The sequence below is a fragment of the Pipistrellus kuhlii genome, unplaced genomic scaffold (assembly GCF_014108245.1).
Source record: "Pipistrellus kuhlii isolate mPipKuh1 unplaced genomic scaffold, mPipKuh1.p scaffold_m20_p_7, whole genome shotgun sequence".
Taxonomy (NCBI): Eukaryota; Metazoa; Chordata; class Mammalia; order Chiroptera; family Vespertilionidae; genus Pipistrellus; species Pipistrellus kuhlii.
The window spans coordinates 65,669,661-65,687,337 of NW_023425573.1; the positions used below are offsets into that span (position 1 = coordinate 65,669,661).

Consider the following 17,677-nt stretch of genomic DNA (forward strand, 5'->3'; position numbering starts at 1 on the left):
TAATGATAACCAAATGCCTTTTAAGATCATGGGATTTCTTCACAAACCAGTAAAATCCAACAGCGAATTTAATGCAGATGTTTTAAACATCCTTTAAAGCAATGTTTCAATTCAGTGTTGAAAGAGTGAAAGTTTATGTCTAGACACACAAGCCTAGGGTATTGATTTTTATAACCACAACTTGCCAGAAGGGAAATTTATAATTTAAAAGTTACTAATTTTCTTTTCATTTTTAACATTTTATCCATAGGTTAAACTAATATTGCTAACTAGATCTTTTCTTAAAATGTGTATATAATTAAAATTGAAAACCAAAACAATTTTTGAATTATATATTATTAAATAAGTAAAAATTTGGTTTGTGGTTCTTGATAATTTATGTTGAAGTTTAATGATTATTCCAAAAAGTAACTAATTACCGATATGTAGGGCACAATGAAACATCTTCACACTCTCGCTCTTCAAATAAGGTGTCTGGACATTCTTGGCCTCCATTGGCTGCTTCCTGGTTGATAATTCTGTATCGAGACTGTCTTATTGTGGCATTTCCTGCGGTAAAGAAAAAAATAAAATGAGAGTGCTCTTTTAAGTGGATGCAGAGAAAAATCCAGGGTTAGAGACCCACTGAAACAAACAGAGAAAAAAAGAAGTGAAGTAAGAACACGTGGAAAGACTAGCTGGAAATGAGAATAAAAGCAAAGACCAGCACTTAATACTCAATGCACACTTTGTGATTTCAAATCTAGGCATTCAAATATGCTAAGGTATATCTTAAGGTTTTGAAATTCATCTGAATCCATATTGCCTATGGCATAATCTGAGAAACCACAGAAACCCTCTTTCATCTCAAAACATCAGCTCAGGGGTCTAGCCTTTCCTAGAAGCAAGTCACTCTCTGGGGTAAGGCATTTCTCTAAGCAACTTCTTAAAAAAATTTATACACACACACACACACACACACACACACACACACACACACACACACATATTTATATCCACCCAGGCATGTGTCCTGACTGGGAATCAAACTAGCGATATCCCGGTTCATAGGTGGACTCTCAACCACTGAGCCACACAGGCCAGGCTCTAGGCTACTTTGTATAATACAAACACTCATAAAAATAACTACATTAGTAACATATTTAGGGATATTATTTTATTAGATGGTTTTATTCCTTTATAACCTGAGACAATATATATGTAATTGAGTTTAGGAAAGAGGCACTAAAATTGTGACACAATATTGTTTAATTCAATGTTTTGCTATGAAGCAGATTAGTATTAAAAGTCAACCTGCTAAACAGACAGTTGTTCACTTGAATGTGTTCTAGCATTTCATTTTATAACTTTAGATGCTTCCCGAATCAACATCAGCAACAAAAGCCAATTATAGTTAACAGTGGTTATCAACTATTTTGATTACTATGTGCAGCCTATTACATTATATATGAAGATATCAATTCTTCAACCTACAACTACACAGGAAAAGAAGGGTCCAATAATGCACAACTAGGTCTGAGTCATTGTTAAGCAAGAAGTATCAGACTGGGGTGTAGTGTTAGGAAAATGCAGAATAAAGCATCGTCTTTCATGTTTCTGGAAAGGGGACATCTCACAGAAAAGGCAAAATTTTATTCTGGGACTTGAAAGCTGAATAAGAAAAAAACTGCTGAAGCCATTTTAAGCTAAAGAAAGTTTGAGAAAAAGGAACTGAGATACAGGGGACATGGGATTTACAGAGAAAGACAAGTGACTGCATTCAGAAGCAGATGTGTGTATGGCTGTGTGTGTGTGCACAAGAGGGGTTTATAAAAAATGGAGAGATGGGGAATATAGGGGAAAATGGCGTTAATTTATAGATTTGAGACAGATATTGGACCTAACCATGTTAAGAAAAATAGTTCTAGAAAGCCAAGTAAACTAAGTGGAGTGAAAGAAAAGGGAACTAAAAGGAACCTTTATTAAACTATTTATTTACATGGCTGTATAGACGCAGAGAAAGAGAACCAGCGATCAGACTCCCAAACCTCAGAGGGAAAGTAATGGAGGATGGGGGTAAGGGGAAGAGATCAACCAAAGGACTTGTGTGCATACATATGGGCCTAGCCAGTGGCCATGGACAACGGGGGTTGGGGGAGGGATGGGGAGCATATCTAGGGAGGGGTTTGGGATGGGAATGGGGGAATAAGGACAATTATGTGAGACCATAATAAAAATTTAAAAAAAAAGAACTGTGAGGAAATAGATTTCTATTCATAAACCAGCCAACCTATGGTATTTTTTGTTGGCAGCCCTAGCAAACTAATATATCTTTACTGTGTTCTCAGCCCACATGTCTGTACCTCAGTTGACTATATTTATTCCTTCCCAATCTGTATACTTTATATTTTTTTAATTTGTCATACTGCATTTATTAGGACTTCCTAACAATGTTGCAAAGAAATAGTGAGAAGGGTCATCATTGCTTTGTTCCAATATTAGTGAGAAAACTTCTAATTTCTGACCATTAAATATAATGTTGACTGCAAATAAATAAATAAATAAATAAATAAAAATAAATCATTACAATAAAAAGACATAGTGAGAAGTGACTGATCCATTCCCTGTCCTCCTCCCCAAACATTATTGACAGTTTCTTATTCACTTCTTCTGTGGTTACTTCCAAATCTATAAATAACATGCTAATGGCATTACTTTTTTATTTATTAATGTTAGATATCATTGATTAACTTTCTGCTATAGTTGAAGAGAATTTACTTTGCACACCATTCAATATTTTTATAATTATATTGTTATTTCTACGTGTTTACTGGTTATTTAAAAGCTTTATATAACCCATTTCTTTTCAGTCCCACTGCTCACTGCTGTCTTCCATCAGACTGGCCACCTCTGGTCTAAGAAGTCTTCCTGGGTAGATGGCTTCCTCTCTACTACCACCCACACTCCTGTTCAGTTAGGTCATGGCTTCCTTCAGCTTTTGGCCACTAAGTCTTCCATAAATTAATTTAGATCTCTCATCCACTGATGGTCCTCCTCTTTTTTATTGACAAGGAATTAGAACTTCTAAAATTCCTTTCTATAATTTTAATGAGGTTAAGGGAAAAGGGAAGACTAACACATTTGTACATTTCATGCTCTTGAACTGATCAGTTAAGGGCATGCATGGAACCTTTGCCATATGCTCCCTTTTTCTGTTTCAAGGAGGCTGACCATTGAAGGAGTCTGCTCATACATTGGCTTCTGTATCAAGGAGGTTGACCATTGAAGGAGTCTGTATCAATCACCCATAACTGACCTCCCCTGCAGGACTGGTCAGCCCCAACTGCCCTCCCCTGCCAACCATCTTGCAACAATGTGGGGGCAACCCAATCTTATGACAATGTGGGGGTGGTCATCTTGTGACAACATGGGGGCAGCCATTTTGTGATGCAAAGGCATAAGGATCAATTTGCATATTGCATCTTTATTATATAGAATTATAAGTAAATAAATTCAAACTTTGGGAAAAATAGTTGCATTGGTTTTCATGCCCTACAGATATTAAGGTGAAGGTTGAGAAGGGGAAGACAGCAGCTTTGCAGATGGAAAGCATTTGTATTACAAATATATGTAAAACATAATGGAAGTTTCTAGGTATTATAACTTTTATCTACACCAGATCCAATTCTGAACATTTTGCATACATATCATTTTATTAATATAATACTGTATGTTCTTGGTATTATTATTATTATTATTACACCCATCCTACATAATAAAGAGCTAATATACAAATGGTCATCATGCCATGCCCCCCACCCAGCGAGGCTTCATGGGAGACCTGAGGCTGCACCCCCTACCCAGCATCGGGCCAGGGGGACCTGAGGCTCTGTCCCCCACCCTACAGGGCTTGACAGGTGGGGCCTGCCAGGTCTGGGTCTTGCACAAGTTTGAGGCACGTGTGGGTGGGCGGGTACTTGACTCTGGGTCCCAACAGTGCACCCAGACTCTGACAGAAGGGAGATTTTCATATACATTTTATTAATTTTCTTTCATTTCTGACACTTCTATTATAGAAAAAGGGCAAATAGCAATATTAATATATTTCCTCTAATTAATTCCCCTTTAATGTGCACAAATCTTGTTCACTGGGCCACTAATTTTATAAAAAATAGAACAGAGAGAGAAAAAGATAAATAATTTGCACAAAGTCACCTAGCTAGGATTAAAACTGCAGCTAAACAAACATCAAAAGCCATGATTTTTTTTTCCCATAAAAGAGGCTTCATAGTATTATAAGATAAAGAGAGGAACATTCCAGGGATGAGTCCACATAGCAGGTCCACTATTATTCCCAAAGGATATCTCTTACTTTCTAATAAATTCTTTAATGACACTCTATTTGCTGAAGGTTTTATGTGTCAATAAAAATACAAAGTTGTGGGGCTTAGTGAGTGATGGTACCAACCTCATTAGGCCTATGAAAAAATAACAATAAATTAAAGTGCCTGATTACAAACATAAAGTACTGCTCAAACATGATTATGGCTAATAAACAACTAATATAAATTCAATATTGATTTATACATATTTTATAATTACTAAGTCAGCAGGCATTATGTTGTTATAGTCAAAAGCAATACATTTAGAAAAGGTGGCAACTTAAAGATCAAAAACAACATTTAACAGGACATACATGAGGGGGATCCACATCTGGAGGAATATTTATAGATTATCTGTGAAGGCCTACAACACAGAAAAATAGCAGCAAAGGTGGGAAAAACCAGCATGAAGAGTATTTATGAGTGATTCATGGCCATGTGAGCTGGGGCACATCACACAGAATTAAATAATCATGATTTTGCTTTAGTTTTCTTTGGCTCAGTGGACAGAGCATTGGCCTGTGGACCAAAGGGTCTCAGGTTTAATTCTGGTCAAGGCACATACCTTGATTGCAGACTCCTTCCCAGCCTGGGCCCTGGTCAGGGCTCATATAGGAGGCAATCAATAAATGTTTCTCTATGTCCTTCTCTCTCCCTTCCAATCTTCCTAAAAAACAATGGAAAAAATGTCCTCTGGGGAGGATTAATAACAACAAAAAATCATGAGTGTTGATCTCTGGTACTGGGTTATTCAGCAATAACTTGAAGTAAAGCACTGACTCCCTAAGTTTCCAATTGACTTGAAATGTAAGAGTTTGGGAAAAGCAGGTAGAACGTGGTAAACATGAGCACAGCTTACAGAACATAGAGTTGGATATGAAAACTGGGAGATAAATCCTAAATGCAAGAAAATGTACAAAATAGAGGCAGGATAGGTATTTATCAGCAACTCAAGGCAGTTAGTTCAACACCAATCTTCAGAATTCTGACGGTAGATATTTAAAATATGACCACTTGCCTTTCCCTTGTTTCTCAAATACCTCCATTACTCGTAGTCTATTAAATCTCAATGACTCACTGGCTTCATGGCATCAATAGTCTTCCGGGCTAATTGTCTTGTAAGTCTTGGTTATCATCTGGTACTCTGTTCCTCAGTACCACTTATACTTCCAGGTTACCACTCAACAAACAAAACCTCAAATCTGCTGATTACCTCTGATTGATCTCGAAGCAAAAGAATGGCACCAATCTTATATAATAAAGAGGCGATATGCAAATTGACCCTCACACCCTCACAAAAGATAGACATCCCCATGTGATCAAAGATGGCCACCCCGTGTGGTCAAAGATGACTAACACAAGATAGCTGGCAGGGAAGGGTAGTTGTGGGTGATCAGGCCAGCAGGGGAAGGCAGTTAGGGGCAACCAGACCAGCAAAGGAAGGCAGTTGGGGGGGGATCATGCCTGTAGGTGAGGGCAGTTAGGGATGACCAGGCCTGTGGAGGGTAGTTGGGGGGAGGAGGCGGGATCGACCAGGCCAGCAAGTGAGGACAGTTAGGGGTGATTGGGCCAGCAGAGGAGGACAGTTGGGGGCAATCAGATCAGCAGGGGAGCAGTTAGGCATCAATCAGGCAGACAGAGGAGTAATTAGGGGGCAATCAGGCAGGCAGGCAGATGAGCACTTGGGAGCCAGCAGTCCCAGATTGTGAGAGGGATGCCTGACTGCTGGTTTAGGCCTGATACCTGTTGAACCTAAACCAGCATTCAGACATCCCTCAAGGGGTCCCAGATATGAGAGGGTACAGGCTGGGCTGAGGGACACCCCCAACCCCCAGTGAATGTATTTCATGCACCAGGCCTCTAGTGATATATAAGTTGCATATAATAAAAACTACCTCAGATGAAATACTTTCTGGGTTGAGCTTACCATCCTCATAACTACTGGTTATCAAGTAATCCCTTTTATCTAGCTAAACCACAGCTTCCTTGGCTATAAAATAGTTCAAATAAAAGTTTCTATTTCATGTGACTGCTGTAAGAATTAAGTGTTATGGCATATAAAGTATGTACAGATTGCCTAGTACAGGAGTCTTCTTTAGTACATTAGGAATTCAGGATAGAAAGTGAAAAGAAAGATTTAAAAATAGTAGAAGAAAAGCTTTAATAATTGAGGCTGTTTCTAATCAAAAGAAAAATATAACAAACCAGTCTTTCATTGGGTACTGGGTCTCATCCATGTTCTGTGCATCTAGAGGACAATGAATGACTTAAAATAATCCCATGCCCTTGGTAAATTAAACTACAATTGCCAGGCAATTGTTACCAACCATCTTCTCATAGCATTGGTTAGGGTGATCAAACATCCTGTTTGCTTAGGGAAGTCCTAATGAATGCCTGTTATACTGGCTTAAATATTAATAGCTCATTCACTCACTTTCAGAAGTGCCTTAGTTTGTATGGAAGATTATAGGAAATCTCACCATCCCATGAGAATGTAAGAAACATGCACATTTTGTTTTTAATTGTGGCATTGAGTTACATTTCAAATGTGCAGAAAAGGTAGACTGCACTGCTATTCTTAAAATTATCTATTTACTGTGATTTCTGGACCTTTATTTCTTACCAGAGTTTTTGTTTCTTACCAGCAGTTCAAGTATCTGAAGAACACTGTGTGTGCCCCAAGCACATTAGCTTATAAATCATTAAATCAAAAATTAAAGGGAAAGAAAGTATAGGGCTTACCTCAAAACAATTGACTGGAGTTCCTTTATATTTTCTTGATAGAAACATCACAGAATTCTTTATATGAAAGCCCTTAACATAGCTTTTAGTTACTAAGTAACTAAAAAGAACTGGTGTTTACTCAAAGTAGAGCATGAATGTGAAGAATAAACAACTTTCACTTGGCAAAAAATTCCAAATGGTCATTAAAAAGTATGTTTCTAAGCCAATTCCATAGACAGAGATCTCAATGTGATGTTAGGTAGACCATGTTTCTTCAACATTAAATCTCCTAAAAAGTACATTCTCTCTACCTACTAATTATACACAAAAGAATATCCCTTTCTAGTTTATTCACAACTATTATTGATATTGAGTTGAATTTCTTTATAAAAAAAAAAAAAGGTCCAAACTAAGCTCACTATCACCCCAATTATCTCCCACTAAAATTTGTAAAAACAGAGACTGTGACCCTAAGTTCTCAGAGGGAAGCACTAACCACATACAGGGTTGTCACATTGATAAATATTTAGCAGGTGTCTGCTACATGTAGGGTGTAGGAGATGCACCCAGATGTTGTGTGTTATAAGGAAAGGCACACGCATGCATTATTCAATCTCCCAGTGAAGCAGAGGTGAAACTTAATGGATGGATAATCATGTAGTTCTCCATAGTTTTATAATCATTCATAAATGATGGCATAAACTTATTTATTTATTATCCAAAGGCCATCAATCCACTATGTTCTCTCCTGGATCAAGGAGAAATGAAGGGCTTGATTGGTAAAAAATACACTGCCCTAGAAAAACTATGAGAGGGAAGTTTTCAAAGACTTCCTTCCTATTTTTCTGGATGTTCTAAATACTGAGCAGTCTTCTCTCCCAGAATTCCTGCCCAGCTTAGATATCTAAGTACTCAAACTTCTATCTATATACATATGGAATTAGAGAACACTGCAAATATGTTTAAATTGCTAAACTTCCAGGAATATTCAAAATAGACTACAGGATATCCATATCCTTCTTTATTCTGAAATGTTGCCTGAAAAAAATGTATGCTATCTTCTTAAATTTTCATAATCATCATTCACTTTGCAACAGAAGCTAAATTCAATGGCTCTGGCAAAAGACAAGCCTTCAGGGGACTTATTTCTAATACCAGCTTATTACAGAATTGCTATGTGACCTTGGGCGATGCACTTAACCTTTCAGAGTCTCCATTTTCTTGCTTGCCCTCAGTGGGTAATTCTGTTGAGCTAATGCACAAGACAGCTGTTAGGAATGCCTAATTAAATGGGATGTAAAGCATTTTGCAAAGATAATACATATATAACTAACCACTTAACTTAAAATTCTTTATAGACAAGCCCTTGCCATAGGTTTGAGAAGAATAAGTCATGCTTATATCTGCATAAGCCATCTAGGATGGCAATCCAGGCAAATGAAGTTTCTCTCTATGGTAGGCACCACCCACTCCGGAATCTATGCAATAGTTCTCATTTCTAGAGACTACCTTTAATATCCTCTACTTCCTGTCCTCAACCATTGCTGCTCTTAAAACACCTCCAGTTTGAAGAGCTAGCCTTATCAACTTGTGACAGTCTTGACTCTGGCCCTTCCTCTTTCAAATATCACAAGTGAAGTCACACATAAGTAAGTAAGCTTGAGGTCTACCGGGCCCATGAGGAATTGAACTCTAGCTGCATATTAGAATATCAAGGGAGGCTTTTATAGACTCATATTGTCCCCTCCCCAATCTAAACCATTTAAATCAGTGTCGCTAGGGGGTAAAGCCCAAGCATTGGTGTGTTTTTACACTCTCTAGGGCAATGGACCACTATTTAGTGCATCCTAAAGCTAACATCTCTTATTCATCCAAAATGTAAAACGAGAAAAGGACAATGTAGCATGGTTAACCAAGCAATAGAAAACAAATGAGCACCAGCTAAATCATTACTGCTCTCAACACATTTTAAAAAATGCAAACTGCCCTCCAGCTAAGTACATCATAATGGGCATAATTGGAAATGTGTATTATAAATGACCAGGGTTAACAACACAGTTTGTAATGACGAGTTGTACTTGTCTTTTCTTCTTGCCAGTGTGTGTGAAATAACAGGCATTTGTTTTCCCCCATCCTGGCCCCTTCTTGTTTTAGCAGATGAAATGTCTAGTGGCTTCCGGCTACAAGGCTCCCTAATGTGCTGCACTCCATCATCATTGATACTGAAATGCACGGCAATGCCATGTTCCAATGTATATAAGCAGCTTTGTGAGGGCACAGGGGTCACCTAGGGTACAAGCTCAAGATGTTGCCATCATTATTACGCATGGATACTGAACTATAGAATAGAAAAATCTTTTTAAATAATCCATGCTGGTGTTACATATGAATACTTTATTCCTCATTGGCATTAAAGGATGCTATTCATGCCTGGCAAGGAGCTGACAGCTAGAGGACAGAAGGGCTTCTAGATCAAGATTACATGTCATAGCAGGGAGGACACAACTCAGAAATGCACAGCTAGCAACTTCAGCTCCTCAGCTGCTCTGTTCTTGCAGGATGTTGCCAGCTGTTTGCTGTATGGAGATGGCCATATTCTAAATACTCCACCTTGCATCATGGCTCAACCACATAAATCCTGATTTCTGAAACTTTTTGTGATGCCTTTTCCAGGATGTGTCTACCTATAGAAACTGGTTCACCTAAATATTAGGTGTGGGAAACCACTCAGACATTAAGAGCACTTGTGATATTAAATATTTTATTGGGGGAATAGTGGTAAGAAAAGTTAAAAAAAATAACTGTGCAAGCAAGCCACTTAAAATAAACTATTTCATTTTTAACTACACATTTTATCAGTGTTGACAAAGACTCTTAATTATCCATTTTATGCACATATCATGTGTTACTGTTTGTCTTGCTATCCCCACTGTTTGGCAGCATTAACATAAAGTGACTGGCTTTTAAAATTCCTCTTATGATTTAGGGTTGATAAACTAATATGGCTTTTTAACATGAAAACTGTGAACTTGCAAAAATTACTTACCTTCTGATGCCTCAAAGAGAAATAATTAGTTGGGGTTTTGAAAAAAATAGAACACACACACACACACACACACACACACACACACACACACCCCGATATAAAGTAGTTCAGGGTTTGTTGTCTGGTAAGTATGTAAAATGGTTAGTTGGTATACAGCAATGGTTCTCAACTTTTCTAATGCCACGACCCTTTAATACAGTTCCTCATGTTGTGGTGACCCCAACCATAAAATTATTTTCGTTGCTACTTTATAACTGTAATGCTGCTACTGTTATGAATCATAATGTAAATATCTGCTTTTTCCTGGTGGTCTTAGGAGAACCTGCTAGCAGTTCTCAACCTGTGGGGGGAAAACACACACAGATATTTACATGACGATTAGTGTGGGGGGTTGGTTTAGTGCAGTGGTCAGCAAACTCATTAGTCAACAGAGCAGTAAACCATGGCTTGCAAGCCACAGTTTGCGGACCACTTGTTTAGTGTATTTTCTCTTCCTCTACATCTAGATAACCTGTATGCTTCCTTGGAGACTGAACAGAGGACCATGTTTTTCTAGAATTCTTTCCAACCCACCCTCTTTTCATGCTCCCAAGTCTCTACAAAGATCTAGGTTGGACTCCTTTGTCTTTTTGTATCTCTCTACCTCCAACAGTAAGTATCTATAGGACTTATTATAGTTTGTAAAACCTAGTAGACAACAATAAATTATTTTTGAATAAATGAAAAGAATCCATGATTAGATGATCATATAGTCTTCTACAATCATATTTTCTTGAATGAAAATCTGGAGACATTTAGTTTCTATTTAAGAGGCAGAATACATGTCTAAAAAAGCACATGGAAATTAGAATGCTGGAGAAGTTTGGTTTTAATTCATTTTATAATCTTTATATTTTTTACTTAACAAATTTTCAAACATATCAAATGACCTCTATGTACCTACCCATCATTATCAATAATTACATGGCAAGCTTGTTTCATCTATATCTCTGCTCATTCACACACAACTAAATTATTTCAAAGAACATTTAGTTACCACATCATTTAAACTGTAACTATTTCAGAATAGGTTTATAAAAGATAAGGGATTATTTAAAACATAATCATAGGAGCACTATCATACCTGGAAATATGTATACCAATTATCCTAAAATACTTCAATTATCCATCTGTCATTGGGTTGCAATTTGTGTCCCAATTATCAAATGGGTTATACTTGGTTGAAAATGTCCTGTATGTTTCTTTTCCTTTCATTTTTGTTTCCTTTGCAAGTCTCTTTGAAATGTTTCAAAATATTTTTAAAACACATGGCAAAAAAAGGTAGAAAATTAAGGGAAATTTTTGGATCAATGGCTCTTGGAAAATTTATCTATTGCTGGTGGTAAGACCTGAACTTTTAACAGATATGATAAATTAGGAAATAAGAAACAAAGCCTGAAACCAGAACATAGGGCAAGTGAGACTCCATACACATACACACAGACACACACACACACACACATCTTCAGTGTATGGACTATAAAAAATTCTGCTCTAAACTAGAGAAAGAATGGGAGTGCTGTCTGTTGTCTGTCTTGGCTTTCACTTTATAACTAACAGAAAAATTAAGTCACCCAGAGATTTCCTAAAAAAAATGCCTCAATTAATTAATATATGTGTGGAGCTAAAATTCCCACCACACTACTTGGAAGACAAAACCCAAGACATAACTGTTTATATGGTATTCTGCATTATTCTGAAAAAAATAATAATGAAATCCTGTAATAAGGAGATACTGTTCTAGAAATTGAGAATATGGCATAAGAACAGAAAAACAAACAAACATTAGTCCTGTCCTCATGAGCTTTCCATTCTAAGGAAAGGCTAAACAAAATTAAAAAATAAATTTTAGCCCTGGCCCATGTGGCTCGGTTAGTTGAGAGTCATCCCATGCATTGAGAAAAACTAGTACATGCACAGATTGCAGGCTGATCCCTAATAGGGGGCATGCAGGAGGCAGGTAATAATTGTTTCTCTCTCATCAATGTTTCTTTCTCATTCTTCCTTCTTCTCTCCTTCTCTCTCTAAAATCAATAAAAAACATGTTTAAAAATAAATGCAGTTTAAATATTTAGGGTTTATTTGGCAATTAATTGTCATGCCAAAAAAATGTGGATGAAAGCCAGGGAGTGTGTGTGTGTGTGTGTGTGTGTGTGTGTGTGTGTGTGTGTGTGTGGCAGGGGAGGGAGGGAATTGTAATTTTAAACTTCAACAGCCTCAATGAGAAGGGAATATTTGAGCAAGAATATGAAGGAGGTTGGCAGGTCATCTATATAATATCTAGGGAAAGAGAAGTCTAGGCAGAGCTAATAGTATGTACAAAGGCACAGAGTCAAATCCCAGAAACAGAAAATGAGATAAGATTGGCCAGATTGCCCTGGCCAGGTTGCCCAGTTGGTTGGAGCTTTATCCCCGACCCTCCCCCACAACCACAAAGGTTGGGGGTTTGATGCCTTGTCAGGGCACACACCAGGTTGAGGATTTCATCTCTGGTTGGGGTACACTGAGGCCTGCATATTATGTTGGTCCTGAGAAGAACAGGTGTTCATGTATGTAATGAGTGAGATCCTCTTAGTCTTTGGTATTTTTTCCTTCTTGGAAACATGTACTTGGTGAGATGAGAAAGAGGGTTTGCTCTGTTCCGGAAGTCCTCACAGTTGCTTACTGGTTTTGTTTCTCTTAGCACTTAAAGCCTTCGAGCAGGAGGAAGCATTTGCATAATCATCCAGTTACATAAATTCTGTGGGATGGGCGAAGAGCCCAGTCATGAAGACAGGTTATTAAGCAATTCTGAGTTATAGTAATTTATATGCTTACCAATGATGCACATTTCTTTTTATCAAGAAAACAGATTCTGCTCATTATTTGCCCGGATAATTGAATGACCTCATAATTTTCCTGGCTCCTGATACTGTCTAACCTCATTACTTTCTGTACTATTTTTATAAAAAACATAGCTGATACTATCATACCCATGCTTAAAATTTAAATGGTCTGTCAGAATTCCATGTTATGTCCAATCTTCTTAGAATAGCATAACTATTTTCATAAGCTGACTTCTGCATATTTCTCTAACTCTATTCTCATCACTCCCTCATAATGCATTATGCATCCCAAGTGTCACAAGCTGCCTGCCTGTAATTCATTTAATGAACATGTACTCTCATAAAGTTGATCTCAGCACACACATGCCCTCTACTACCTACCCTTAAGAATGTCTACCCCATGTTTACTTGGAAAACTCCTGATATACCAAATCTTACCTCTTCTGGCCACTTAGCTAGAAGCAAAGCCCCTACTCTTTGGCTGCAAATACCATGTGTTCATTCTTTATAGAAAATAAAAAGTTTATATACTTGATTCCCCTGTTAAAAAGTCCTATGATTTAACCAACCCTGTGTTATTCATTGTAATGTTATTAGTAGTAGACATAGAACTTGGTATATATTAGTAATAAGCCCTAAAGAAAGGGTTTGCTAAGCTAATGATACATTTATCTGTTATCATTCATTCAATAAGTGGTTAGACACTTATATGATGGCAGCTACTGTTCAATGTGTGTAAGCAGTGCACAGCACATAGAGATTACTTAGAGAGTACTAACCTCCCTAAGGAAAATGCCAGGGCAATGAGAAAGACAGAGAGAGGGAAGAAGGGGGGTCTCTAGTTAAGTTACTAAAGAAAAAATCTGAGTCATGACTTATGAACTGAAAACGAAGTGTTGATCTAAAGGCACTTATGCCAAGGGCTGTGGGAAGAGCATTTTAGAGAGAAGGGGTAGCAAGTGAAAGGTTGAACAAAATGGTCAGAGAGAAGACCATGGCTAGAGAAGGTAAAGAAAGCAGTACAAGGTAGGATGTCAGGTCACAAAGTTGCAAAGCAACAGTACCTGAGGGTGAAGTTCTCCCGAGTATTCCTTCATGTGAGGGTGATCCACTTCTAAAGCCTCATTAGCTCGGGACTGACAACCTCCTTCGCTTGTTTCTTCTTTGGGAAGAAAGAATGGCATCTAACTCATGACTTTGGAAGGAGGAAGTGGGCATATGTGGCTCTTCCTTCCCTCTCCTTTTCTTTCTTTGGGCTACATCTGCTCAGAGGATGCACATACTCTGATCTTTTCTTACTCATACCCAATCAAGTGGGCTGTCTAATTCTGGGGTTGAGAATCAGCTGCTATTTTGATCTCCCTCTGCTCTGACTCAATTGTTTCTGAATCAGGATGGGAGGAATAGATGAATGAAAAAGTTAGACTTTCTCAATATCCAAGACAACGTATGAGCTTGTTGCTCACACACCCTTACTTCTAAGTATCTTTTCTTTATTAAAATAATAATTTTTATGGCTTGACCTTTTATGCATCCTGTAACTTACTCAGGGGAGATAAAATATAGAATGGAAGACAAGGAGGGACTTATCAATGCTGAGTTAGCCTCTACATGTAGGATAAGTAAGCCCAGGGGAGTAAATTGTCTCATGAATGCTACATGTCAGAGCTATGCTAAAGATGAGTATATACAGTCTCAGAGAGGTTCACTAAGTAAAAACACCAGGAGTCCATTATAGGTATGTTAGATTCTATAGGTTAAGCTCCTTCCACCACACAGGAACAAATTAGTGAGAAACTTAAGACAGAATATAATTAAGTACTTTACTGAATATAATCAAAGTTCAGTTCAAAAAGTGCTGTGGTCACTCAGCAATGGGAGAGAATATTGCTGGCTCAAGTAAGAAATGAACAGAACTTGTCATTGCACTCATGTAGTCTATATTCCTACTTTGGTTATCATTCATAAGGCCTCTAATTTTTTAAAGCATATTTTAAATATTAGGAAAATTATATGTAATGAGGAAAATCTCAAATGGCAGAGAATCTATTATTCCTAGCATATTGATTTTGGAATATTTTATTCCACATCACTGTAAACATGTCATTCATACATATTCTATCTGAACCATCTCCATGAAAGAATGTCAAAAGATTAGCAGAAGAACCAGTGATACCTTTTCCATTAGGAAACACTGAAAAGCTGTTTGTTAAACTTGAGGAATGTACTTAATTTTGAGCTTGAATTTACTTTCTTCTTGATTTGTTACATAAATTATTTGATGTTCTTATACAACCTAAAGTTCCAAATTGACATATTAAGATCCCAACATTTAACTCTACCTCTCATTCTAGGCATTCCAGGCTTTGTTATAGTAATGCAAATTAAATCCTTTAAAAATCTACCATCATACTAGCTAATACAGTCAGTCAAATACCTGCTGAAATCACATCTAACTGAGACTCATATTAAAATGCAAGTAAAGTCAAGGAAGTGAAAAATAATGTATTCTTTTTTAATTATAGAAATTATTTAATAAATTAACACCCTGTTAAATCAAAACTAATTTATTTTAGTTCTTCATAGAAAGTACATTGAAAGTCTAAAAATAAACTTCTAATTAGAATGGGTACCTTGGTTTCCAAAAGGCAACTCATTTAACTCTATAATCAAATAAGGATTATATTGTGTTATATTGTATTGTCTGCAGAGAATTCTCCAGATATGAGAAAAAAAACAGCCAGAAGTAAAAACATTTGAAAAGAAAGAGCCTTCATATCCAAAGAAACACAGGTTATTTATTTATTTTATTTTTTTGCTACTAAGGCTAACAATAAATCATTGTAAATACCCAGGTGAGCCTTAGGATTTATTTATGGTAATGTAGCTTGACTGCTGAATAAAGAAGATTAATGGTGCTTTAGAGAAACTATTAGATGTAAACTAAGAAGACATAACCGTGGATTTCAGGTGTAAAGGACAGAACTTCATGCATTAAATAGGCATTTGTTTATTCCATTTGCTTTTTTGTTTATTTTATTTTGTTTGATATGTTAGTTTATTTTATAAGACAACCAGGACAACAGTTTATGACTGAGAATTCCTACTCATGATAGCCTAGGCACTGTACTAAGAATTCAAGTACAAACAGATTGCATGTTTTGATTGTTTAAAGTAAAATATCTGGCTCAGATCATGCTCAAGGAGAGAGAGTCCTTTCTCTCTAGTCCAAGTTTCTGTTCTACAATAAATGTTATTCTACTGCATTTATATTCCCAGGAGCTTCATTTTCCTTCTCTGTATTTCTACCTTATTTACAACAGCCCCCCTTTCCATCTGAAGCTCTAACATGGCTTTTGCATTGGAAATAAGAAGGTTGGCTTTGTCTCTCCTCTGCCTAGAGGTCAGCCCTGGTGTAAACATAAGGGAGGAAATTAGTTATATTCTGCATTCTCACCCAAAGTGTTGAGCTAGAATGTCATGGAGATGTCAGTCTCTGTGGTGAACAATCACTTGCTCTAACTGAGAAGAGTGCTCCCATACTCAGTTACTGCTGCCTTTCTACACGCTGTCCCCTTCCCTTCTAGACGGGGCCTGGTGATAAGGGAGCTGATCTACAGGCAGCTGGGTGGTTGAGGGACTGGAACAAACTGGGTCATCAGACTCTTTTTGCTTGAAAATTGAATAAAGAGACCCATGAGAAGTTTGTGTCAGTGTTGTGTGCTTGATTTAATTTTGGAGAGCAGCATCTGGGCCAGCGATTCTGAGCTCTGGTTCTACTAGTTTTGAGCACAGAGACTCAGAGCAAGCCCGTTAGAAGGGAGAGGGCTGCAGGTGTGCACAGAGGAGCAGAGGGATCTGGAGGAGGAATCAGCCAGCTCTGAGAGTTGAAAAGAGGAGCCTCAGTCCCTTTTGCATTTCTAGTCCCCATACCATCCACTTGATCATCTTTTCTTTTTGGGGGTCATCTATAAGAATTGATGTTATAACTTCCCAACAAGCCCCTTTCTGCCTAAGGTAGCTAGAGGGATTGGATCCTTGAAAACTGAAATAGACTTAATCAGAAAGATATAGCAGATGCAAGGCAAACATTTCTCAAAGAATCCAGTGGCCTATGGTTAAATTAAGTGTTTCCATGGTTAAGTTCAGTGATTCTCAAGCTTTAATATGTCTTAGAATTACTAACATAGTTTGTTTAAATGCCTATTTGAGGTCCCAGTCCCAGCTTCTAAATCAGAATTTCTTAGGGTTCTGGCAAACATTCTTTGTGATTCTGAGTTGGAAGTCCATGGGCCGTACTTTCAGAAACCTGATCAAATTATCCTAAGTTTTACACTTGGGTCAATCTAGACCACAAAAGCCTGCACATGACCACCATGATTTTGCATTTTTACGTTATACCCTAGGGTTTCTTTAGGAAAACAAACAATGAAACCCTACTCCATTTTCTATAGACATATCACTTCTATTGGAGTCCTCTGTTGAAATGGGAAGTTACACTAGGAAATGCCCTTTAGGAATTAGCAATTGAATAGCCTTTTCTTCCCATGAGATACTCATAATATTTCATTTAAAATAATGTTAAACTTACTTCACTAAAAATAATAAACGAATGAACAAATCTATAATAATAAAAGCACAATATGCTAATTAGACCAGAAGTCCAGACTGTGGGGTTGAGG

At 37.3% G+C, this 17,677-nt stretch overlaps 1 protein-coding gene across 1 annotated transcript in view; it reads right to left on the reverse strand.

Moving 5' to 3' along the window:
* Positions 1-17,677, reverse strand: part of THSD7B (thrombospondin type 1 domain containing 7B) — a 696,543-nt gene that overhangs the window by 331,361 nt on the left and 347,505 nt on the right. Inside the window, exon 10 of the mRNA XM_036422004.2 lies at positions 420-549. Coding sequence (XP_036277897.1) covers positions 420-549 — 130 coding nt within the window. The remainder of the gene's footprint in view (positions 1-419; positions 550-17,677) is intronic.